This window comes from Capricornis sumatraensis, chromosome 10 (genome assembly GCF_032405125.1).
Source record: "Capricornis sumatraensis isolate serow.1 chromosome 10, serow.2, whole genome shotgun sequence".
Taxonomy (NCBI): domain Eukaryota; kingdom Metazoa; phylum Chordata; class Mammalia; order Artiodactyla; family Bovidae; genus Capricornis; species Capricornis sumatraensis.
Window position 1 is genome coordinate 29,311,384 of NC_091078.1, and position 26,851 is coordinate 29,338,234.

Sequence of the window (26,851 nt, forward strand, 5' to 3'; positions counted from 1 at the left end):
AAGAGCAAATCTGTTCCCCACCTCATCAGTTCTACGGATTCATGCTTCTGTATATTTAGGTAACCGTGCAAGAGATAGATGCAAAGTATGAAAAGGTGCTGCACACCCACTTCCTCCAAGATAATGTGGAAACCCTTTTGCCCTTTCTAGCCTGACTGTTCAGCTCTTCTGAGGGAAAGCCATTGAAATTGCCTCTCCCGAGTGCCCAGACGGCAGATGCAGAAGGCCCACGAGTTTTTCCCTCCACTGCCAACAGAAACAGGGTGGAGCAGCTGGGAAGGGAGGCCGGGAGCCCCAGAGAGAGGGGAACCGTGGCATAACGCAGTGACGCTCCTCCTCAGCTGCCTCTGGCCCCTCGCAGCCAAGACCTCCCCAGCCAGCCCAAGCTCCCTCCGCCTCTCGCCGTCTGCGTCTCTCGCCTTCTGCAGGGACTCCTCGGGGAAGGAGGACCACTCAGTGACTTTGATCCCATCAGGGAGACGAAAGAGTTCCTGCAAGAGATAAAACAGAGTCTCCACTCCATTTCCGCCGCTTGTCTCACTTCCCCTTTCCTCCCACTCTAGAGAGAAACAGCAGTGATGAGTGCTTTCTCCGGCGCTGCTTGGGGAGCTCTTGCCGCTTCTCTCGGCCCCACGGTTTCCCAACCTCAATCGGAGGGCAGGCCCTCCCTCCCCTCTCTCTCCCTTTTTTTCCCTCCTTCCACCTGACAGGGACCATAAATAACCCTGGCTCCTGGTGTTCCCAGCTGAGAACAAAAAGTTATAAAGTTTGCCTGGAGCTCTCTGCCACTCCCTGCCGGGCCTCTGTTTTCTCCTGTTTTTCCTCTCTACCTGCGTTGGCCATGTCTGTCTTCAGGTTGGAGAAGAGTCGCCTCCCCATTAAGCCCAGTGGCTCGCTTGCTGCCTCTCCCTAGATTTCAGGCTGCCGGCTACCCGATTAGGCACCGGGCACTGGTATCAAATTACCGAAAGTCTACACTGGAGCAGTCCTCATATTTACATACAAATAAGTCTGGGGCTCGCATTTATGTCACCATTCGGTTCTGCTAGAGGCTTGCCAGAGGAGTTGTTAATCCAATCAGAAGGAGTTTTAAAAGGATGTCTTCGGAGTGATCAAAAAGGATCTTGATCTCAATGAAATGTGGCCAGATTTTGGGGGGATTTTTTTTGTTTTCATCTGAAAAAAGATGTGTAATTCTTCAGTTGCTGGAGAGGAGACGAAGATGCTGAGAGGAACTCGGAGGTGGTGGTGAAGACCGTGGATCCAACCCAGGGATTGGTTTTTTGGGGGGCTGATCTGGAGGTATATTCTAAATCACTGTCTCAGGAATTCCTGGAAACATCAGGAAAACATTTGACCAGCCCAGCCTGGTGGAAATGGCTTTAACACAGAGTAAGAGCTTTCTTTAAGTTGTACTTGGCGTGTGCTGTTTTTGTTTCCTCCGTAGTGAATGTGCAAATAAGCCCAGCTGTAAAGTAACTTAAAATAATCTCTTGATTCTGGGTAGCTGTAGAAAGCTGATCTGTTTAGTTTTTACACTTGCAAAAACGGTAGTTGATAATGTATTTTTAGACTTGATTGGTAGTTTAAAAGCTGAGCTCTTGTGGTTTCCTGAGTTTAAATGAATGGAAATTATAAACGATGCTGAAGGAAGGGCTGGAAAATAGAGCTGGAGTGGTGAAATTGCTTACCTTTGAGAAAACAGAAAACATACACGCCTTTGAAATCCTGTTCAGCCAGCCAGGCTCGTATCCAGTAGAACGAGAGTCGAGTCATAAAAAGGAGAAAAGAGTTTGCCTATTTGTGGAAGGAACTTTTCCACAGCCCATGCTACATTTTGTAAAGGATGGGAAATGTCCCAGAGGGCAAAAGGCATCTGGAAAACCTGCCCGGTCACTCCTGGAATGTGTTTTTTTTTTCCGCGTGAGATCATGTTATGCCTGTGTATCTAGTAAAAGTATTCTACGCACTTACTCTGTATAGATGGTTCAAGAACAGTTTATTTCTTTCCAGCTGTTGAAGCCCCAATTTGATCTCTGTTGAGGGTAGAGCCACTTTCTGAGCAGGGTTCATACACCGGGGCAGCTGTGCTGAGCTGTTCATTTGATAGATTTCGAAACAGTTCAATGTGGATGTGTTTCAAGGTTTCCCCAGTTGAGCAGTTGTAATTCAGATTAAATCACTTGCCAGTTATTTACATAACCCCAAGCTGAAATCCTGGTTGTGAGAAAACCATTTAAAATAAAGTTAGTTCTCTTCCCACAGAAAATTTCCAGAACAGGGAAGAAGAGGTGCCTCTTATTTTGCAATCCAGGTCCATTCAAACAAACTGCCCTCATCATGGTCAGGCCAGGAAAACTCGAGCTGACGCAAGAGATGAACCTTTCTAGTCGGCTAGGGCTTGAGGCAGGGACAAGGAAGTTAAGGAAATGTTTTTAAATTGGTGCCTAGTGCCAGGAGCTCTTTCTGCTGCTTAAATTCACTCTTGAAATGATGAACTAACCTCTGCCTCTACTTTCTCCTTCTAAAGGGCGGTTACAAATATTATCCAGGGGATGGGGGGGGGGGGGAAATAAACATGAGAAAATGGACGATTAGCTAATGACCAGGGGAGCAGTTTTCTGCCCAAACAGGCACATTTTCAGAAAGGAAGCTCCTGATTCGGGCTTGCTTTGTGCATCCGCAGGTGAAGATGCAATGACGGGAGACACGGACAAGTACCTCGGGCCACAAGACCTTAAGGAGCTGGGCGACGATTCTCTGCCTGCAGAGGGCTACATGGGCTTTAGTCTGGGGGCCCGTTCTGCCAGGTATTTTGCTGTTGCTCTTTACTTGCAATCAATTTCAAACAACCATGATGTCATAAACTGAAACCATTTTCATTTTTCACATTATCCCCAAAAGTGCCCTTGGGGTAAGGATGTGAATTTGGTGAAATGCACACATGCTCTGCTATTTTCTTTTGTGGTTTTCAGTCATTAATTTTATGTGAGTGAACGTGTTAATTGTTTGTTCCGTTTTTCCCTACCTGGCAGTCATGCTTCAAGCATAATATAGCGAAAGAGTTCCCTGACAGAATGAGGAGAACCAATCTGGGTCACATGTTTTAAAAATAAGTTTTGTTCTATAAAGAACAAAAGAAAGAAAGAAAAATCCCATTTTCCCATAAGTAAGAAATATTTGTGTTGATTCTTCACTATACTCTTTTCATGACTGAAAGAACAATTTATGATTGCGACTTTAAAAGAGTGCATTCTTGGGAAAGAATACATATCGCTTATTGGAATTGCCTAGCAACTGTTTGAGCATCTCTTCAAAAGCTCTGCCATTTGTTTGTTTACAAGGGACATGTTAAAGGTGAAACGGTGACAATCAGAAGTCAGAGGCAGGAATGGTGGCAAATTCAGTGCTGAAAACTGAAGCATAAAGCTTTTGTATGTGGAAAACCTTGGCTCCAGCCTGACCTGGTTGAAACGAACAGGACCTTGTCCAGAATTTGGAGACTTCTTTTCCCTGGTTGGATTAACAGCATGTGTGCTGACAGTCAAGTTATTTTTAAGCTAATAATTAAACCTTCTGAGTTAGAGCCCTGGGGACATTTTCCTATAGTTTAAAATTTTGTCGTGAAAAGTTTCGTTGTCTGATAGTAAATGGCACTTCCCACAAAGTAAACCTGGGAGTTTATTCTCAGTGTCATTGATACGGACAGTTTTAGACTCAGAATTGATTTTTCTTTGAGTCTCTTTTTTTTTTCCTTAATAGAATTTGAAACCTCATGTAACTTAATCAACTTTTGACTTTATACATATATTTATAGAAGGCCTTAAAATCTTTTTGCAGCAGGTGTCATTAATGACAAGAGGAAAATGAGTTTCTAGAAAGATGTCATATTTCAGTTAATCACAGATAACAAGTTCCAACTGAAAATGTGCAGAATCTTAAAGGACCTTAAGGAAAACTTCTGTTTAGAGATGTAATAGCTTTAGTAATCCAATAACTAGCTGATTTACTTCCTCATAAAAGCCACATTTCATGACTCAGTCATTTGTGTGTAGGGAATTGTAGCAGCTGACCTCCAGTGAGAGATGAAACCAGAATATTGTCTCTTATAAACTTTCCACAAGGCAATTCTGAGGCTTTCATACTTCTAGTTTGGATTGCACCATTCCTCTTTGTTGCTATTATATGTAACTCATTTTTTGACATTGGCAACTGATGTTATGCTCAGAGGCAAATTTTAAAAAAATCTCCAAAGCTGATGTGTTTTTTAAAGTACTGTTAGCGTATTACCAAGTATAATATTCTGAGTGTAACATTTAAAAAGGAATACATTAAATGTGTAACTCATCCAACCATAACATTTTTTTTCTTTTTTCCTGTCTGATTTTTTTTTTTTTTTGCTTTCTACTTCTCCTGTTTTTTCTAAAAATACTTAAAAATAGTCCCAAGATCAGGTAAGAAGATCTGGCGCTCTGATGGTGCTTCTCCGCCTTCCCAGCTCATTTTCTCGCCTTTGTTTTCTCGGCATTTTGTGCTGTGCTGTGGTGCCGTGTGCTTTTTCTGTTTTTATTTCTCTGCTCAGCTTTAGAAAATCAGTTTTGTGATTTGGGAAAATAAGCAAGTAGCTAAATGTGTAATAAATAATATAACTTATGCAAAGTTAACTGAATACATGAGGAATTTTATTCCCCTTAACATAAAAGTTGTGTAGTGCATGAAGTAACTGGAGAGATTGCCCTAGGTTTATAGGCAGAGCCTTGACTGGAAGGACTGTTTGCTGAGTGCTGTTATCTTTGAATTGTGCTGGGTACATTAAGATAACTTCAGAATTCTGAGGCATGTGTTTTTCTAACACTTCCTCTGCTTAACACTTAGAGTATACCGATGGCTACAGATAATATCCTTGACCTCAGTGAAAAACAATGTAATGCTTTCCAGACCCCCATGCAAAGAATCTCTCATTTAAGTAGCTGAAAGCACTTCGATGTGTTAAGGATTCACGCTGAAGCTTGACGCCTTTAATGGGCTCTCCGTCTACCTAATGTAAGTTGGTCAGGAGTAGGAATTTTGTCCAGTGAAGACATCTTTAGACGTTTCCACTGATGGCTCCCAATTCTAGGCTATGCTCGTTCATTCACTCTCCTACAGTAGTTGAAAGAAAGAAGATTTTGTTTTTTATTAAAATGAATACATCTTAGAGATGTTTAAGGACTAAACTTAAAATTAATATGTAAACATTAAAAAAAACTTTTAAGTATTTGTTCACATGTACAATAAAACCATTTCACATACCACCAATATTAATATCTGCCTTGGGAACCATAATTGAGAGAAATTAATATCTGTATTGAACAGTGCAGATTGAGTTACATGTCCATCACTCTGTTGGAAAAGAAAGTTCTGTTGGATAATGTCGAGTTAGAAAATAGACAATTCCTGCTTTTAGGAAGCTTATATTGCATCTGAGAGAAGGCATGGGGCTAGAAACAGGAAAACAACAACAAAAGTTTGCAATAAACATGGGGAAAAAAAGTGATGGGTCGTGATTGGGCACTGGAGGCCCGACTATGTAAGAGGTCAGAGGCACGTGGCTTACTAAGTAAGCTCTAGGCAAGGATAATGCTCACTTTCTTTTTTTCCTTTTATATCCAATTTCTAATATTGTGTCCTGCCCATAATAGTCACTTAGTAAGTATCTGCTCGAAACACTTAATAATGACTCTGTAGAATGATGTCTATTTTAGAGAAAGTAAGGCTCTCATCCTAGGAGCACGTACCAAGCCATTTGTGTAGACACTTGAAATAAAGCCTAACATTCAGGGGCCTCTGTATCTTGATATAAAAATACCCCCTTTGGGATAGTCTGTAGTACACCCAAAATATATCCATATATGCCTTCAGTATTCTGTGCTTGCACAATATTTTATGCAAACACAGAATCATTTCTTAGGTATGTCCCCTTTGCTCTTTCCTCTGACAAGCACAGACGAAGCAGGGCTGAGGCCAAAGTCTGACCAACGTTGCTGGTAAAGATTCAAGCAGCCACGTTTGGATTCAGACACTTTGCTACTCCCTAGGCGGGGCCAACTTGCCTCCACACCAGGCCCTTGTCCTCCACACCAGGAAACATGACACCAAAACCAAAGGGGCTGTATGTCTACACATTAGCTGTGAGCTTCCCCATCGCCAAGGAGCCCATTCTAGAAGGCCGGCTCAGCAGTCTCGTATTCTGCAGCTGTCTTCCAAGGACAATGAGACAGGAAGCCTCATACCACTTTCAAAACAGGAGTCAATGAGAAGCCACCTCATGACCACCTACCTGGTAGGGAGACAAGGGGCCCTGAAGCAGCTTCTCACAAGACTCCATGCTCTGTGCTCCTGAAGGATCACCAGGGTTCTGCCAGTGCTTATATGAGCTGCCACTCCAGTCTACCTTGGTATTATGTAGATATATGTAGATACGTGGATATATGTAGAGTTACTAGGATCCCTTACTCTATTGGTTTCTTTTTTTTTAAATCAAAATATAACTGACAAATAAACATTATATTAATTTCAGGTACATGACATAGTGGTTCCACATTTGTATATATTGCAAAACAAGCACCATAACAGTAACACCCATCACCACACATAGTTACACTTTTTTTTTTAGGATGACAAATTTTAAGGTCTCACTTAGCAACTTTTAAAAATGCGAAACAGTGTTATAAACTATAGTCAGCATGCTGTACATTAAGTCCTCAGGTCTTATTCATTTTATAACTGGAAGTTTATACCTTTTGACCACCTTCACCCATGTTGCCCATCCCCCAAGCCTTCTTGATATGAGTTTAGAGGTCAAGGTGGTAAGTGGCACTTTAGGACATCAGAAGTCCTGCACTCTGGGAAGTTCAGAGACTGCATAGAATTTTGAGAAAGACTAGGAAGGAAAAGAGCAGAAGAAGCAATGCTAAAAAGAGTACAGTAAGAGAAGGCAAGATAGTCGTGTATGGAATTTGAATTTTTCACCAGAAAGATGGCAACAAAGATCATGTCAGGATAACACTTTTGTTTCTTCATGTTTTCCATGAGAAGCAATTGCAAACCAGAGCTCTCAGTAGGTTAAGCCTGCATCTAGTTCCCAGATTCTTATTAACAGATGCATTTATAGCAACATAATTCCACTAAATAGTGTGAGACAGACGAACATGGACCAGAAAGAGAGGAGGCTCTCAAAGATTTTAACAAAGAAAAAATCTCTCCAGCTATCAAATTACCTAGAGTCATCCGGTTCTCCTGAATTGTCATGTTGGTTCAGTTGTCACAGAGAAACATCGAAAGTCTTCCTATATTTCATCTTCTCACAGACTGAATACCAGACAGCCTAATTTTAAGCAAAACCTGATCATGAGGTTACCTAAGCTTAAGAAATTTCCTCAAGTATAAGGAAGTTTATTTTTGACCGTGTCTTTTCAAGAACGATTTTGGTTGATATTTTGAGCCATCTTGCCTGTTCGGAAAGTTGCATGCATTAATGTTCTTTTACCCATCTCATCATCATCTCCCCCTCTTGAATGGTTAACTGTAACTACAACAGCCTCCGCTCCTTCAGCTCGGATAGGTCTTACACCTTGAACCGAAGCTCCTACGCCCGGGACAGCATGATGATTGAGGAACTACTGGTGCCATCCAAAGAGCAGGTATGTGTTCTTTCTCAAACCTTCTTTCATTGTTAAGCTTTCATTTTTTAAGACTGAATCACACTCTTTGTCACATGACAGAAACTATTTCTGCAAGTTTGATTTTGCCTTTGTAAGTCTTCCTATACTGTCAGTTAAAGAAAAAGTCAGGGATTTCCCTGGCGGTGCAGTAGTTGAGACTCCACACTTCCACTGCAGGGGCACAGGTTCAATCCCTGGTTGGGGAACCAGGATCATACATGCCACAGTGTGTGGCCAAAAAAAGAAGGAAAAAAAAAATCAGTTGTACCATAAATCGAAATATCCCTCTCTTCTGCAGATCAGTCTCTCAGATCCCACAGAGAGGAATTTAAAGAAGTCCTAGGAAAGGCATGGATACCTTTCTCATTTCTTAGTCAGGTCTTTCAGTTTTTAAAAAAAGAGAGTTAATAATAGTGAAAGTGAAGTCGCTCAGTCGTGTCCGACTCTCTGCAACCCAGTGGACTGTAGCCTACCAGGCTCTTCTGTCCATGGAATTTTCCAGGCAATAGTACTGGAGCAGATTGCCATTTCCTTCTCCAGGGGATCTTCCCAACCCAGGGATTGAACCCAGGTCTCCCGCATTGTAGACAGACGCTTTACCATCTGAGCCAATAATAACTGGTAGCTAAAGTTGCTGACATTATCCACACGAATGCTTGATTCTGCTCAACAGTGTATGGGTGTTGGAATTTGCTGAAATTGTTTTTAGCAAGTCATAGATTAGATTGGGCCCATAGATGTTTTTGGCCCATTAGCTCCAACGCTGCCTGGGATGGGCTTTCTCAAGATGTGCTAGTATTCTGCTTTCTGCTAGAATCTTTGTTTGGTTAATTTGGTATTTATGCAATGCCTTCTTTCCAATAACTGTGGCTCAATAGATACTGGTTTATTGTAGGAAGTCCTAGTAACAGAATCTTGCTTCCTATGGGCTCAGGATGGATCATTAGTCTAGATACATACACACAATACCTGGTTTTAAATGTGCAGTCAGGAGCTGGTGATGGATGAAACTGTTTGGACCATAAAGCTAAGTTTGAAGGTGGCCTATAATAGTTACACAATGTACATGGTGAAATTATGCTGGATTTACTGATTCACTACATAATAAAGGTAAATTGGGGCAGATGAATAAGTAATAGACATTTATCATCACCAAGTTAGGTACCACACTTTCGTGGGGGAGGAGGTCCCACCTGTCTGGAGATGCTGACTTCCAGAAACAGATGTACATGGTACTTCACAAGGTCCACAGTACATATTTTTTAAAGCTTTTTTTTTTTTAAGTTCTTTCTTTCTTTCTTTGCTTTTGGTTGTGCTGGGTCATCGTTGATGTGTGGGCTTTTCTCGGGTTGCAGTGAGTGGGGGCTGATCTCTAGTTGCCATACGCAGGCTTCTCGTTGCGGTGACTCCTCTTGTTGAGGACCGTCGGCTCCAGGATGCGTGGGCTTCAGTAGCTGTGGTTCTTACCTGCTCACAGCATGCTCCGGGATCTTCCTGGCTCAAGGATCAAACTCGTGTCTCCTGTATTGGCAGGCAGAATCTTTACCACTGAGCCACCAGGGAAGCCCCCACAACATATTTTAACACTTTTATACTCTCTAGAACATTCTTAGCAAGCAGGCCTTACAAAGATGACTACAATGGCTATTCAGTGTTCGGTCAAACAAAACACCGTTTGTAGAATGATTATAGGAGCATGCCATAATTGAAGTGGGTGTTAGCACAGAGAAGGCACTTATCTCAAATAAAGAAGCTAAGCTCTTAGGTGTAAAGTGTAGCCTAGGTTGTGGTTTTCTGAAGAACTTTATGCTTGGGTGGCTATGGTCATTCTCCTAGTTGGGTGATTCTGATCTCTTTATGTTCCCAGTTGAAATGAAATATTATTTCATTCACCATCACATCCACCACCGTGACCCCATCCCCACCACCATCACCTCCACCGCCCCCGTGACCCCATCCCCACCACCATCACCTCCACCGCCCCCGTGACCCCATCCCCACCACCATCACCTCCACCACCGTGACCCCATCCCCACCACCATCACCTCCGCCCCCGTGACCCCATCCCCACCACCATCACCTCCACTGCCCCCGTAACCCCATCCCCACCACCATCACCTCCACCACCGTGACCCCATCCCCACCACCATCACCTCCGCCCCCGTGACCCCATCCCCACCACCATCACCTCCACCACCGTGACCCCATCCCCACCACCATCACCTCCGCCCCCGTGACCCCATCCCCACCACCATCACCTCCACCACCGTGACCCCATCCCCACCACCATCACCTCCACCGCCCCTGTGACCCCATTCCCACCACCATCACCTCCGCCCCCGTAACCCCATTCCCACCACCATCACCTCCACCACCTCCACGACCCCATCCCCACCACCATCACCTCCACCACCGTGACTACCTCTTTTACCACCATAGTTATTAGTCTCTCAGTTTCCGCCTGTCAGCCTTAAGGAAAATGCAAATGTTTGCAATGCTACAGGCCTACAAACAAGCTTCTGAGCACCACCGCCTGCTAACTACTACCAAGATCTTCTTAATCAGGTAGCAGGGTGGGGCAGCATTTACTCAGAATGAAGGATTTGTGAAAAAGAAACGAACTTTTGAGGTGAAGCTGGTGTTCTTTTGGACTTCCCGTGTGGCTCAGACGGTAAAGCGTCTGTCTACAATGCGGGAGACCTGGGTTTGATCCCTGGGTCGGGAAGATCCCCTGGAGAAGGAAATGGCAATCCACTCCAGTACTGTTGCCTGGAAAATCCCATGGACAGAGGAGCCTGGTGGGCTACAGTCCACGGGGTCGCAGAGAGTCGGACACGACTGAGCAATGTTCCTGTTCCTGTTCCTATTCCTGTTCCTGTTCCTATTCCTGTTCCTTGTGTTCTTTCGTATGGTTTGTTGCTGCTCCAGTTTCAACAACACCTCTGTGGTCACAAACCCCCCTGTAGACCAGTCAGAAGAAAGGGGAGCTTAGGATACCTTTACATTGTTACTAATAATTATTAAGTTGCTAACCACAGAAGCAGATAGTTGCTTTCTTTAATGGCAACAGAGAATCTGTGGTCTGACAGGCATTTCTCATGGGACTAGCATGTTTAATAAACACATCACATGACTCCAGGATAAATTTACTGGAGACTTGGCAAAAAGATACAAATGGCCTAAAGACATTTTAGGGTCAGTTGGTGGCATTTGAAAACATACTGGCTATACTATTAGGAAATTATTGTTCATTTTCCTAGCAGTGATAATAGTATTGAAGCTATACAGGGGAATATCTCTCTTCCAGGGGTATGTGTGTTGAAATTTTAAATAATGAAGTAGTCTTTAAGTCTGCTATTGATTTTCAAATGGTTCAGCCAAAAGTGTATATGCATGGAGAGAGAGAAGAAAATCAAATATGACAAAATGCTCACTGTTGAATCTAGGTTGAGTGTCTATAAGTATTACTTATATAGCTTTTTCAACTTTTTTATTTGTATAAAATAAAATAAGAATTTGGAGAAAAGGGGAGGACAAATTCTGAAAGAGGCATAGCAACTTATTTAGTCCCTAATGTTTCATTTATTACAGAAGAGGAAAAAAAGACTTAATTCCTCAGAAGACAGGCTTTATTTCTGAGGAATGAGTCTAGTTACACTGGGCACGATTCATGAGAAGCATTTACTTCAGAAGTGCATTTAAATACTTTGTTAGAATTAAGTGACAAAAAATATTAGTTTATGTCTATCATGTCTCAAAACCTGCATGTGTAAAATTTTAAAATGGAGTTTCTCCACGGTGTTGATTTTGTCTGAAAGCATGCAAGAAATCTTAAATATTTATAATTCCTAAAGCAGTGATATACGATTTAGTGTCAGATTTAAAACTGCCCTATCATTGCCCAGTTAAAATTGCTTTGACAAGTAAAGGTGAAAAATGAATAAAAATTAACTCACCATGAATTTCTTGCTTGTTTTTTTTTTTTTTTTTTTGCAGTGGTAGAGCTCACCCATACAAGCACAGCTTCCTCTTTATTATCCGGCTGTTGATTAATCAGTTTGCACATTAACCACAGTTAAGTGGAGTTGAGACCCAGGACGGTTAACACAGGCCTGCCACCCCAGGTTCCTGAAAACCTGTGCAGATTTGAGGGCAGGTGTGGAGGCCAGAGCTGAGGAGCAGAGTTGGGAGAAGGAAGCCATCCCCATCCCCTGCTGGGTCTTAGTCATGATTAGTCCATAAACCGCTTAATCCCCTTATGGATATGAAGAGCGGACTCTTTTGTACTGTAATACTGGGTTATCCAGGAACTCTGCATTCCTTTACCTTCCCTTCACTTTGCAATCAAGAGTCACATGTAGTGGTGGCCCAAATGGGAAGGAAATCCAAAACAAGAAGGGATTAGGTCAACCCATAGCTGATTCATTTTGCTGTCAGCAGAAACTAACACAACACTGTAGAGCAACTATGCTCTAATAAAAATTAATTTAAAAAGAAAAAGTAAAAGAAATTCAGAAAGATGAAGAAACTGAGGTACAAGCAGCCGAAGTAACTCACCGCAGGGGACACGGCTGATAAATGGCAGAGTCACTAGCCATAGAGCCCTATGTTGCCTTCTTTTTGCCTTCTTTATTTAAAGGAAGTTTTATTGAAGTCTAGAAGGCAATGGCACCCCACTCCAGTCCTCTTGCGTGGAAAATCCCATGGATGGAGGAGCCTGGTGGGCTGCAGTCCATGGGATCTCGAAGAGTTAGACACGGCAGAGCGACTTCATTTTCACTTTTACGCATTGGAGAAAGAAATGGCAACCCACTCCAGTGTTCTTGCCTGGAGAATCCCAGGGACGGCGGAGCCTGGTGGGTTGCTGTCTATGGGGTCGTACAGAGTTGGACACGACTGAAGCGACTTAGCAGCAGCAGCAGCAGTTGATTTACAGTGTTGCTTTAATTTCTTCTGTACAGCAGAGTGACTTGAATATACATATATATTTAACACTACTCCACGCTCAGTCTGCACTGCTCCATGTGGGAAAGGAGTCAGCTAAGACCGTTATACTCTGCCCTCCAGGATCTCAGACTTGTTAGTATTCTTAACATGGGTGTGGTGCCATCCTCTGCATTCGCTTTTTTTTTTTTTGGCATGCAAGATTATATTTAGACACATGTTCTTTATTATGCTTGTTTCTAATTCTAGTAATAAGTTCTTATTGAATGTGCTTTAAAAGGAACTGACAACATTTCCAGTTTATATTCAGCAACAAGTTATGAAAATTATGAAGAAAGTGATTATACTAAAAATTAGGGCATAGAAGGTGTCATTAAAGGAATGGAAATAGTTGACCTTTACATAGATATGAAGCAGAAAGTAATAGTGGTCTAAAAATATTGTGCAGGCTACCCAGTTAATGACACTTCCTTTGAATGACCGTAAAAGTCGTTGCAATGTGTACTGTAGGCAGAAACATTTAAATCAGTATGACTTCTGGTAGTTATTCAAAGATGGAATAAGAGCAGAAAGCACTTAGAATTCCCAGCCCACTCTCTTTAGGTGGCGGTGACCGCATCTGATGCTCCTACACCTGTACCTTAACTCATGCGCGCTGTGTGCTCTCACTTCAGTCGTGTTCGACTCTTTACGATCCTATCGACTGCCGGGCTCCTCTGTCCGTGGAATTCTCCAGGCGAAAATACTGCAGTGGGTGGCCATGCCCTCCTGCAGGGGTATCTTCCTGATCCAGGGATCAAACCCGCGTCTCTTATGTCTCCTGCATTGGCAGATGCGTTCTTTACCACTAGCGCCACCTGGTGTCATTTAGAAGGGGCTGAATTCCTCCCTCTCCTCTCCTCCAAGGATGGGCCTCCATTCTGGCTATTCAGAGGATCCCTTGTCCTGGATTACAAAGACTACATCAGGGTGAAATATAAAATCCCAGCCAGTCTAATGAGAGTTTGTGCAGCCTTTGGGGTTGCTAAACTGAAGGGTGATATAAACCCAAAGAGGGCTAGAGATGGAGCATGAAGATGAACGATTCCTACCTCTTTTGGGCAGTAGCTAGACCCAGTCATGCCTGATGCTGCACCACCCAGACTTTCCCATTATATAAACCAGTACATTAATCTCAATCTGCCCCCACCCCCTGAGGTTTTAAGCCAGTTTAATTTGGGCTTCTGTCCTCACTAATATGCTGGCTATTCAGTTCAGTTCAGTCGCTCAGTCGTGTCTGACTCTTTGTGACGCCATTGCAGCATGCCAGGCTGCAATGTCCATCACCAACTCCCAGAGCTTGCTCAAACCCATGTCCATAGAGTTGGTGATGCCATCCAGCCATCTCATCCTCTGTCATCCCCTTCTCCTCTTGTCTTCAATTTTCCTAGCATCAGGGTCTTTTCCAGTGAGTCAGTTCTTTGCATCAGGTGGCCGAAGTATTGGACTTTCAGCTTCAGCATTAGTCTTTCCAAAGAATATTCAGGACTGATTTCCTTTAGGATGGACTAGTTGGATCTCCTTGCAGTCCAAGGGACTCTCAGGAGTCTTCTCCAATACCACAGTTCAAAAGCATCAATTCTTTGCCGCTCAGCTTTCTTTATAGTTCAATTCTCACATCCATACATGACTATGAGAAAAACCATAGCTTTGACTAGACGGGACCTTTGTTGGTAAAGTAATGTCTCTGCTTTTTAACATGCTGTCTGGGTTAGTCATAGCTTTTCTTTCAAGGAGCAAGCATCTTTTAATTTCATGGCTGCAGTCACCATCTGCAGTGATTTTGGAGCCCAAGAAAATAAAGTCTCTTCCTGTTTCCATTGTTTCCCCATCTATTTGCCATGAAGTGATGAGACTGAATGCCATGATCTTAGTTTTCTGAATGTTGAGCTTTAAGCCAACTTTTTCACTCTCCTCTTTCACTTTCATCAAGAGGCTCTTTAGTTCCTCTTCACTTTCTCCCATAAGGGTGGTGTCATCTGCACATCTGAGGTTATTGATATTTCTCCCAGCAATCTTGATTCCAGCTTGTGCTTCCTCCAGCCCGGCATTTCGCATGATGTACTCTGCATAGAATTTAAATAAGCAGGGTGACAATATACAGCCTTGACATACTCCTTTCCCAGTTTGGAACCAGCCTGATGTTCCATGTTTGGTTCTAACTGTGGCTTCTTGACCTGCATACAGATTTCTCAGGAGGCAGGTAAAGTGGTCTGGTATTTCTGTCCCTTGAAGAATTTTCCAGTTTGTTGTGATCTACACAGTGAAAGCCTTTGGCATAATCAATAAAGCAAAAATAGATGTTTTTCTGGAATGCTGAATGCTGGCTATTGGTAATGGTCAAATCTGGCCTGAACAACCACCTATCAAGGGCAACGTAGAAAGTCTTCTAGCACTTCAAAGTGCAGGTCAAACTTGAGATTATGTTAGTTTATGCCTTCTTTCCAGGAATAAGTCTAATTTTGACTAAATAAAAAGAAAATGAGGGAACTGCTTAGCAGTCCAGTGGTTAGGATTTTGTGCTTCCACTTCTGGGGGTCCAGGTTTGATCCTAGTTAGGAAACCAAAATTCTACAAGCTGCTCAGCAAGGTCAAAAAATAGAGAAATGCATTCTTTGCCAGTTGACCTCTAACAAAACCTTTCATTTCCCTTTGGTTCTGGTGACACAGATGCCAGGCATCTGTTGTTGTTGTTTAGGCACTAAGTCGTGTCCAACTCTTAGCAACCCCATGGACTGCAGGATACCAGGCTTCCCTGGCCTTCACTATCTTCCAGAGTTTGAGCAAACTCATGTCCATTGAGTTGGTGATGCCATCCAACCATCTCATCCTTTGTTGCCCCCTTCTCCTCCTGCCCTCAATCCTTCCCAGCATCAGGGTCTTTTCCAATAGACCTTTTCCAAAGAGTCGTTTCTTTGCATCAGGTGGCCAAAGTATTGGAGTTTCAGCTTCAGCATCAGTCTTTCCAATGAGTATTCAGGGTTAATTTCCTTTAGGATTGACTGGTTTGATCTCCTTGCTGTCCAAGGGACTCTCAAAAGTCTTCTCCAGCATCACAATTCAAAAGCATCAATTCTTCGGCACTCAGCCTTCTTTATGATCCAACTCTCACATCTCTATAGGAGTACTGGAAAAACCATAGCTTTGACTGCAAGGACCTTTGTCAGCAAAGTGATATCTGTGCTTTTTAATATGCTGTCTAGTTTTGTCATAGCTTTTCTGCCAAAGCATCTTTTAATTTCATGGCTGCGGTCACAGTCTGCAGTGATTCTGAAGCCCTCCCCAAAATAAAATCTGTCACTGTTTCCACTTTTTCCCCATCTAATTGCCATGAGGAAATGGGACCAAATGCCATGATCTTAGTTTTTTGAATGCTGAGTTTTAAGCCAGCTTTTTCACTCTCCTCTTTTACGGTCATCAAGAGGCTCTTTAGTTCCTCTTGGCTTTCTGCCATTAGAGTGGCATGATCTGCATATCTGAGGTTGTAGACGTGCATCTGCAGAAAGAGAAAAATGGGGCAGCTGCAGGGCCCTGTCCGTCTCCAATTAGGTTGCTCTCATCTTTCAGACTTCCTTCTTCAGACCTGATTTGCCCACAATCTTTGTGTCTAAGGGGGCTAGTAGCAGGGCTTCTGACGGCCGGTTTAGAAGGTGTAACTATACCAATATGCAAACAGTTATCATGGCTGTTGGGTCCCTGTGAAGATCATTCTGCAGTCAGTGCTGGAGGCCTCCAGTAGCCTCCCCGTACCTGGAGGCAGTTGTCACACTGTGGACACGCCCTAACTCTTCTCATTTATTTCCCCGCCTAGGATTCCAGATCCTTTGAGCTGGACTTGGTCTTCTGTGAGGCTGAGGATGGTCTCCTGTATCCTTAGCTATATACTGTGTTGTGTACAACTTGATGTATTAGTCAGGAACGTGCAAATTGGAGAGTTCTTCGGGAGAAATTCACATTTATTTGTTTAAGACCTACGCCCTTTCCATGATCTCAGTAATAGAAAGGGAGAAAAATGCCCAACCCAAAAGGCTGGTTATGCTAATCATGTTTCCCACTGTCCTTGCCAACCCCATCCTACTCCCTGCCTGCCCACTCCCTCCTCCATCAGCAGATTAACTTCCTGTTTCTTGCCTTTAAGCCAATTTCTAAAGGGCTCGCACAAATGTACCCAGTGGCAGAAGGTCACCAGCCTGGGATTAAAACTTTGTTAGGGATAGTCCTTGAAAGATAAGCGCCTTCAACTAGGGGCATTAAATGTGCTGCTCTTTGCTCTTCAGAGTGCTTTGCCAGCATTACTCAGGTGGTCCACTCAGCACCTCTCACAGATTGGTCAGCAAGATTACAGACTTTTTTTTTTTTTTTTTAAGGCGGAGAGTTTGGTGTTGTAATTTAAGGTAGTTCATTTAGACGTCTTGAGCCGGATGTTGATGTATTAACATTCTCAGCTTCTATGCTGACCTTGACTTCACCTTCTCTTGTTAAAGTGGTTGCTAAATTTTCTTAAAATCAATCTGATTTGGAAATCCTTAGACTGCAACTTCATTTTGGTTTGTATTCTAGTCTCAAATAAGTCTTATGGGTAATAAGAGTTCTAGAAAAGAAATACTTTAGAAAAAGACCCAGTTTACTAAGCTCTTAATTTTTAATTTTCTGCTTGAATCAGCTTTTCTTTTATGGAATCCATTTATAAGGTGTACATGATGTTTTGAAATATATCTGCATTGTGAAATGATGTCCATGGTCAAGCTAATTAACACATCCGTCACCTCCCATAATTATCATTTTTTGCTGTGTGGTGAGAACACTGGCGATCTACTCTCTTAGCAAATTTCAAGTGTTTGATACGTTTTTATTCATTGCAGTCATTGTGCTGTGCTTCAGGTTTCCAGAATTTATTCATCTTGTAACTGAAAGTTTGTTCACTTTGATCAATATCTCCTCTTTTCCTCCACCGCCCCCCACCCCAGCCTTCGGTAACCACCACTCTAGCCTCTGTTACTGTGAATTAGACTTGTTTTAAGATGGAATCCATTTCTTTCTGTTTTAAAAAAATACATATCTCCCCTCTCTTTTGGATTTCCCTTCTCATTTAAGTCACCGCAGAGCATTAAGTAGAGCTCCGTGTGCTGTGCACTAGGTTCTCATTAGTCACCCATTTTATGCATAGTAACGTATATACGTCAGTCCCGATCTCCCAGGTCATCCCCTTTCCCCCTTGGTATCCATTCATTTGTTTTCTCCATCTCTGTCTCTATTTCTCCTTTGCAAGTAAGATCATCTGTACCGTTTCTCTAGATTCCAAACATATGCATTACTATACAATATTTGTTTTCTCTTTCTGATTTACTGCAGTCTGTGTGACAGTCTCTAGGTCCATGCACCTCTCTGTGAACGGCACAATTTCACTCCTTTTTATGGCTAAGCAGTATCCTACTGTGCCACAGTCTTCTATATCCATTTCTTTAAAAGATATTTCCGAGTAGTTGTGGTAGATGTCCAAATAGACCTACTGTGTATTTCAGCAGTTTTCCATTTCATTCAGTATCTGCCACAGGTCACAATAATTACAATAATCAGGGCAGCACCTACCATTCCTTTTATTAAATGTGTCACCTAATTCCATGTATTCAGCCGCCTTATGGACTAAGTATTATCGTTCCTGCATCACAGACAAAGAGCCTGGGGCTGAAAGGAGTGTTTTACTTGCCCATCGTCACATTAGGTGATGGTTGGTGGTCCGGCTGAGAATAGAGCAGATCTGATGACTGCCTGAGTCCCTTCTGCTGCCGCCCCTTAGGCCAAGTGCCACTGTCACAAGCGAAGCATGGCAGCCTGAGGGAAGCCTCGTCACCTGGAAGAGTCGATGTTTAGACCAGAATTTGTCGAGACCAAAATGCCACTTAATGTTTGTTAATCCAGCAGGCTACTCCCTATAGTCTAATAAAAACATATGCCAGCCTAAAAAACTACACAAGGGGCTGCAGTGTTCCATAAATTTAAGAAATAGATTCAATTATAAAAGATCTGGGAGTATCAGGATTGTTATTATCTGTGTTTATGTTTACCTAGCAATTTAGAATTTTCACACCATCTTCATACTCCTTGGGTCATTGCGTGCTCACAGTGAGCTGGGACAGTCGACATTATCCACCACTACTCTAATGCAGAAATGGAGGTTCAGGGAGGGTTTCTGACTTGCCACTCATGGGCTATGAAGTGAGGCAGCCCACCTGAAACCCAGTCATCTATTCTCTGTCTAGGGAATCTGACACCCACGTGGCCCTGTTTGACATGTGGCTGTAGGCTGAAGTTATCCTTGGGTAACTACTAAAGCCACTAAGTGCTGGGGTGACTTTTGACAAGCTTGTGCTCTCCCGGGTGCCCAGGCTGCTTACATCATCCAACTGTTTCTCAACTAGATCGTGCTTACAGGTTTTCCGATTAGATGCACTGAGTTTTGCCTGTGACCCGTTGCTGTGAGCTTTACCTGGTTGCCATTCACGTTAGCAGTATCCAGACCACCAGTTCATCTGCAGGATGACCTTCTGCCGGGGGCAGCCACGCTGATGGACTTACCTGGTGCCATCTGACACTGGGGGCGACAGCCTGGCTGCCTGCACCCTGGAGCATTAGCCAATATTGGAGTTAACTGGATTTCTCTTTCTTTTCCTTGCAAATACTTTCTCTTCTCCTGACACTTTTCTTCCATGCCTGCACATTTATTTCCAGGCCTGGGCATTTGGGTGCATCCTCATCGGTGAGGCCAGTGTGTACTTGTTATCCTCTTTGCTCTGATGAATATGGCTGGTGAGAAACTATTTTGGGAAAGTATGAAGCTCTTGGAGACAGTGATATCATCATTAGTCAGGCTTTAGACTCTATTGAATAATGTGCATTTTGATTTTAATAGTATCCTTGACATCACTTCCAAGATGAAAAATGATGTGCTTAATCATAATCATTTTAGACTTGGGGAGTAAAAGGTCTTAAGTCAGTGTGAACTTTTCCTTAACATAGTGTTTTAGGTACTGAGTATATACTTTATCAATTTCTTGAAATCCCTCTCTGAACCTCAGTTTCCTCATCTGCAAAATGGTGTAATATTACCTCCTGAGGCTACTCGGTCCTGAGGATTCAAACAACACGTGAATGTAAAGGCCTAGGACAGTCCTTAACATTGAGTTGATAGAGTTGCTGTTAACATAGAAATTTAACCAAGACTAAGGCATTTAGGGTTAATGCTCAAAATTCTCCAAGCCAGGCTTTAGCAATACGTGAACCGTGAACTTCCTGATGTTCAAGCTGGTTTTAGAAAAGGCAGAGAAACCAGAGATCAAATTGCCAACATCTGCTGGATCATCAAAAAAGCAAGAGAGTTCCAGAAAAACATCTATTTCTGCTTCATTGACTATGCCAAAGCCTTTGACTGTGTAGATCACAATAAACTGTGGAAAATTCTGAGAGAGATGGGAATACCAGACCACCTGACCTGCCTCTTGAGAAATCTGTGTGCAGATCAGGAAGCAACAGTTAGAACTGGACATGGAACAACAGACTGGTTCCAAATAGGAAAAGGAGTACGTCAAGGCTGTACATTGTCACCCTGCTTATTTAACTTCTATGCAGAGTACATTATGAGAAACGTTGGACTGCGGAAGAAACACAAGCTGGAATCAAGATTGCTGGGAGAAGTATCAATAACCTCAGATATGCAGATGACACCACCCTTATGGCAGAAAGTGAAGAGGAACTAAAAAAAGCCTCTTGATGAAAGTGAAAGAGGAGAGTGAAAAAGTTGGCTTAAAGCTCAACATTCAGAAAACGAAGATCATGGCATCTGGTCCCATCACTTCATGGGAAATAGATGGGGAAACAGTGTCAGACTTTATTTTCTTGGGCTCCAAAATCACTGCAGATGGTGCCTGCAGCCATGAAATTAAAAGATGCTTACTCCTTGGAAGGAAAGTTATGACCAACCTAGATAGCATATTCAAAAGCAGAGACATTACTTTGCCGACTAAGGTCCGTCTAGTCAAGGCTCTGGTTTTTCCTGTGGTCATGTATGGATGTGAGAGTTGGACTGTGAAGAAGGCTGAGCGCCGAAGAATTGATGCGTTTGAACTGTGGCGTTGGAGAAGACTCTTGAGAGTCCCTTGGACTGCAAGGAGATCCAACCAGTCCATTCTGAAGGAGATCAGCCCTGGGATTTCTTTGGAAGGAATGATGCTGAAGCTGAAGCTCCAGTACTTTGGCCACCTCATGCAAAGAGTTGACTCATTGGAAAAGACTCTGATGCTGGGAGGGATTGGGGGCAGGAGGAGAAGGGGACGACAGAGGATGAGATGGCTGTATGGCATCACTGACTCGATGGACATGAGTCTGAGTGAACTCCGGGAGTTGGTGATGGACAGGGAGGCCTGGCGTGCTGCGATTCATGGGGTCGCAAAGAATCGGATACAACTAAGCGACTGAACTGAACTGAAGGCATTTAGAAGATACATTCTTCTAACTGAGTGGGGTCTGTTGATTTAATATAGGCATCCTGTGTCTATAATTGTAAAGGGCCAGTCCTAGCGCTGGAAATTGTTTTTGCCGTGTTTTCTCTACACATTATCAGATTTTAACAAATGGGCTCATATAAATAAAAGTCCTTTGAAAAGTAGAAGTGACTTTCAAAAAAGAAAGGAAAAATAGAAGCAACTACACATACTTTGAAAGTCTTTGAAAAGTAGAAACGACTATACCGTGCCAACACTGGCCTTGGTGCCTGATCTCAGGTGTACATTTTCACTTAATCTTCATATCAACCAGTCGTCAATTTGAAAATAAGGGAACTTAGACCGAGAGAAGTTAAGAAACATTCTAAGAATCTTGAAACCAGCAAGTAGTGCTGGGGCATCTCCAAGTGGGCTTTCAATAAGGAAAGAAAAAGAAAAGTCAAAGGCAAAATATCTCCTTCATTCCTGGTGGAGGCCAGCTTGAGTGTTGTCTCTGACCCAAGTGGACCTTGGTAACTGCACCCCTGGGCAGACCCCGTACCCAGTGGCCAGCATCAGTGACCCGGGACAGGCAGCCCTCTCACGAAGTTCCACGTAGGGGAACAAAGCACGTGGCTCTCCTCTGTGACCAAACTCAGGCCCACAAGAGTGAAAACTGCATCTGAGCAGAGCCTCCCAGCTGCCTTTCCCAAATCTTCCATGAAGATAAATAAACCACATTTCCAGGGCTACAGTGCCTATAAAGGGACAGAGTGAGGCCTTCAGTGACACAATTGAGCTGCCTTTCCAAAATGGAAAGCTTACAAGTGGGAAAAGCGCTCTCTATTCACAAATGGCAAAGATGATTTTGAAATCCAAGTCTGTGACTCAGCTCTAAAGCCCAGCTTTTCCATTAAGCCCCGGACACACCCCTATTTGCTGTGGGAAGTTTGAGAGCCGTCTCTAGTTCATCTTTTTTTTTTTTTTTAATAAGTATGGTGTCTTTATTTTTTAATTTTTTGGCTGTGCCTCGCGGCATGTGGCATCTTAGTTCCCCCAACCAGAGATTGAACCTATGCGCCCTGCATTGGAAACATGGAATCTAAACCACTGGACCACCAGGGAAGTCCCTCTAGCTCAGCTTTTACGACCATCATTTATGTAGTGTCTGATTTACTGTTTTAAATGTCTGTTGTAAGTAGCCAAGTGGAAGAAGAGTTTTTCCTGGTACTGTGGTACCATGCACAGTGATGTGGCAGAACATTTTGAAATTCATATTGTTGATTAAAATAAGTAAGCAGTTCAAGCGGCACATTTCCGTTTTAAGTGAATGTAGCCATTCCCTTCTCCAGGAGATCTTCCTGACCCAGGGGTCGAACCCAAGTCTCCTGCACTGCAGGCAGATTCTCTATTGTCTGAGCCACCAGAGAAGCCCAGTCTGTAGAAAGAAGCTTTCAGAGACAAGTAGCTTGGAAATGAAGCTACCACCTCATCTCTATAAAAACCATAGGTTCAGATGGCATGCCTTGTTTCATATTTCAGTGGATGCATTGTGAGAAGAGCCTTTTGTTTGTCTGTATTTCGGTTATTAAAATTGTTAGGCCTGCCCATAAACCTCTGCAAAACTCTATGGAAAAAAAACTGGGACAAATGTCAGGACATATGGCCAATTGTTCTGAACAAGCCTTTGTGTTTGTTCATTGTACACTGGTTCATTTGTGTTATGACAGAGTTCTTAGGAGTGGGGAGAGTGAGGGACCCAGGAAGGAGTCAGAGGGGTCCCCACGTGCTGGCACACTCCTGCCTGCGTAAATATTACATGACGGCAGTGTTACCTTTTTGTGTGATATAATTGATCATTTCAATAATTAATGTCGCCAGTGCATGTTTCTAAGAGGACCAAGAGTAAATAATTGACTGTAATTACCGAAGAGGAGTGATATTATTTATTTATTAGAGCTTGAAAAAAATGGGTCCTTTGGAAAATAACCTTAAGGCCCCAAATGTAGGAATTTTAGTTTGCTAAAAGATTAAGCAGCACCACTACTTTGCATTAAATATTTTGCCCTACTCTGGACGTGAGTTGGGCTTCCCAGTTGGCAGTACTGGTAAAGAACCTGCCTGACAATACAGAAAACTTAAGGGATAGGGGTTCAATTCCCCCAATCCCAGGGGTTCAATCCTGAAGCTCCCCTGGAAGAGGGCATGGCAACCCGCTCCAGTATTCTTGCCTGGAGAATCCCGTGAACAGAGAAGTCTGATGGGCTATATAGTCCATAGGGTCGCAAAGAGTCCGGACATGATTGAAGCAACTACGCATGGAGGCAGTTCTCTGGGGTCTCTAAAAGTCAGTAAAACTGGTAAATGAGGCCAGACTAAAGCCAACATCTAATCTTTGGTTAAACCATAAAGAATGTGGGCACTTTCTGAAGTGATGTATTGCTGTTCGGGGATTAGGAACCTGGTTCTATAAACTTCTATGAACATTCATTTCTGCATTCCCCTAACATCTGGATAGGATAGTGACTGCACGTAAGTGTTCCACAAATTATCGTTCTGTTTGATTTCAGGGCTATTCTTTAATGTTTATAATTCACAGTAATTTAGAAAATTTGTTTTCTTATCGAATATGCACACCAATAAAAAGTCATGTCCTGTTATCAGACATGCTCATTTGGAATAAAAGAACCTCCATATACACCTTCAGCCCCTTCTCTCCAGAGACAGTGACTTGGGTTACCTTTTGATGACTGAGTATTAAGCTCACAGGGTACTCTGCATGGTAGAGCACTTGCCCTCTGTGACTCCCACGAAAGAAATGAACCTGGAACATTTCACTGGAAAATTTCAGAGAAGACTCCATTCTCAGCCTCCAGGCTCCATCCCTAACTGTCTATCTGGGAGACCAGTAAAGGTAGAAGTTTGGCTCTGAGCATTTGGTATATAAGCTTTCGATTAATCTCCATTTTCATAATGGTGCCTTTAACCTTCTCATCTTCTGCCTCTGGTCTCTATACCTCTACCTTTCTGCCAAGGATGATGGAGGGCAGTTAGTTATTTGGTGACAGATAAATCAGTGAGGGGATTGTGAGGGTCACATCCCTTTTATAGAGACTTTCAGCCAATCCTTGTTTTCCTGCTGATGTGTTCTCTTGTTCTCTTTGTGTGCGTGTGTGTGTATGTGTGGTTTAACACTCAACTTCCGTTTTACTGGGGTTTCCATAGAAAGCAGATCTTTAGCAGGATGAAAAATGAGATTGATGTCGTTTGTGGTCGTGAAATACCATCCTTCATCAGATCTGGAACCTTCTTAGTGATTCTGTCTTCAGACTTAGCCTCTACTTTATTTTCCTCTTCTTCCAAGAGTCCAGTTACACATATGTTAAAACTTGGCACTGTGTTCTACGTCTCATACCATTTTCTGTATTTTTGATTCTTTTAAACTATCTACCCTTGACATACACATACTACTCTATTTAAAACAAATAACCAACAAGGGCCTACTTTTTATAGCACAAGAACTCTGTTCAATATTCTATAATAATCTAAATGGGTAAAGAATTTGAAAAAGAAGATGTATATATATAAAACTGAATCACTGAACTATACACCTGAAACTAACACAGCATTGTAAATCAACTGTAGTCCAGCATAACATACAATTTTTAAAATCTGCCCTTCATTTTGTATATTTTTCCACTTACACTTCCAGTTTACTAACCTTGTTTTCTGTTGTGTCTGCTCAAGAACTCACATTATACTGAGAACTGGACAAAGACCCAATGGACTCTTTCTTCTACACATTCCAGGGCTCTGTTGAATTATCCAACTGTATTTTCTCTATCTTTTCTATTTTCTTAAACATACTAATCATAGTTATTATGATGACTGTAATGAAAGTTCTTATAAGCCTCCTTCCAGATATAGGATGACCTTGGGATCTGTTTATAGTGTCTGGGTATCTTTCTCTGGTTTTGTTCATGTGCTCTGGCCACCCTTGGCAGTTTTGCATTGCATGCTGGACATGATGTATTAAAAACGAGTTTGTAGACATGACACACCCAGCCATGATATATTCCTTCACAGAGGAGTCACTATCTCTCTGCTCTGCAAATAGAGGGGTGGTTGAGTCTTCTAATCCAATCAAGACTTTGCTGAAATGAGGCTGGTTTGAAGCCCTGTTAAGCCTCAGGCAGTCTCTGAACTGTCTCTGGCCCTTCAGGGTCCTTATTTGAAATTCTGGTATGATCTTTGAGGCCCCACCCCTTCTAAGTCTCAAACTCTGAATCTTTTTCTCATGAAACTGCCCAAAAGCTCTACTATGCCTTTTAGAAATTTTCGGGTTGGTTTTTCAGCTTCCTGTTCTGCACAGCCCCAGAATTTAGCAAATGTTCTGAACGGAAATCTGTAGCGTGCTTGAGGCCACCCAGATCTCCACCAAAACTCGTTTGGTTTTTGTATTCCCCTACAGGTAGCCCCTGTAGGCACAAAGCCCAGATTCCATCTGCCCTGGTAATTGACAAATGCCCCCAAGTTAAAAATGGAAACAAAAAGTCAGCTCATCTTTCTGCAGGTCCCCTCCTCGCCAAGTACAGGTCCTCTAGTTTTGTGCCTCAGTTGTTCTCTGCTGCCTGCAGAGACAGATGATTTCCATACTTATCTGGTGTGCTTAGCACAGCACTAAGCTGCTGTGGGCTTCTCTATCCCACTTGGAAATAGAAGTCATCAAGATTGATTTTTTTTTTTTTTTGAGATTCAGAAAAGAAATTTACAGTTGTAGGATTAACTTAAGAGACTTTTGAAGTGCTTAAAATCGTGGTCAAAATTACTTCTGTGATCTTCCTTGTGCCGTGCCAATTACTCAAGTGGTTTCTTAAAAGACTGAAATAATAGAGCATATCAATGAACTTTATTTTTTAATTTTTGAAACTGCAGTGTAGACCTATAGAGGAATTTACAGTTAGGCCCATGGATGCAAAGGACTGATGACGCTGGTTATTTTATATAAGGGACTTGAGCATCCCCGGATTTTAGTATCCACAGGCACAGGTGGGTGAGGGGTGTCCTGGAACTGGTCACCGGAGGATAAAAGAGATGACCATAAGAAAATGCTTATTTTGAATGTTGAACTATCTGGACTGATGGAGACAGGTATATTTTATAGGTGCAGAGAAACCACTGTCTTGGGCAAGTCGCTGACATAATATATTGTTTATTTTTCAGCATCTAACATTCACAAGAGAGTTTGACTCGGATTCTCTTAGACATTACAGCTGGGCTGCAGATACCTTGGACAATGTCAATCTTGTCTCAAGTCCTGTCCATTCTGGGTAAGTAACCAGAAAGTCACTTCTCCTGTTAAATTAACATTGCATTTATCATTTGCAGTTATAAATTCACATAGGCAAGTTTCACATGTGTTAAATATTGATCTTCTAAAGGACTCCATTAATGAGTATACGTGGCATATATTTGTAAGTCGTTAGTAAATTTTTTTCTAGACAAGTCTGCATATCTGTTTTTATTGACAAAAGCACAGTGTTAGAAAGGAAATTAATAAAGTGCTGGTGCATAAAAATTGCCTGGCTATTCTGGCACTACTTTTAGGCCTTTCATTTTGAATTTCAATAAAAAAATTTTAGTATAGTCATTTCTTTTCAATTTTACTTTATTCAAATGTTTTTTCTG

The 26,851-nt window shown here is 42.5% G+C and overlaps 1 protein-coding gene across 2 annotated transcripts in view; it reads left to right on the plus strand.

The window, feature by feature from the left end:
• The window catches only part of ANK3 (ankyrin 3), a 375,510-nt gene that overhangs the window by 256,082 nt on the left and 92,577 nt on the right, over window positions 1-26,851 (plus strand). The window contains exons 1-4 of one of the 2 annotated variants that reach the window (XM_068982040.1): window positions 1,272-1,392; window positions 2,687-2,810; window positions 7,580-7,682; window positions 26,387-26,493. In XM_068982040.1, coding sequence (XP_068838141.1) covers window positions 1,377-1,392; window positions 2,687-2,810; window positions 7,580-7,682; window positions 26,387-26,493 — 350 coding nt within the window. In that variant the 5' untranslated portion in view covers window positions 1,272-1,376. Of the gene's footprint in view, window positions 1-1,271; window positions 1,393-2,686; window positions 2,811-7,579; window positions 7,683-26,386; window positions 26,494-26,851 lie in introns of those variants that run through there. The other variant, XM_068982038.1, reaches the window with a different exon arrangement.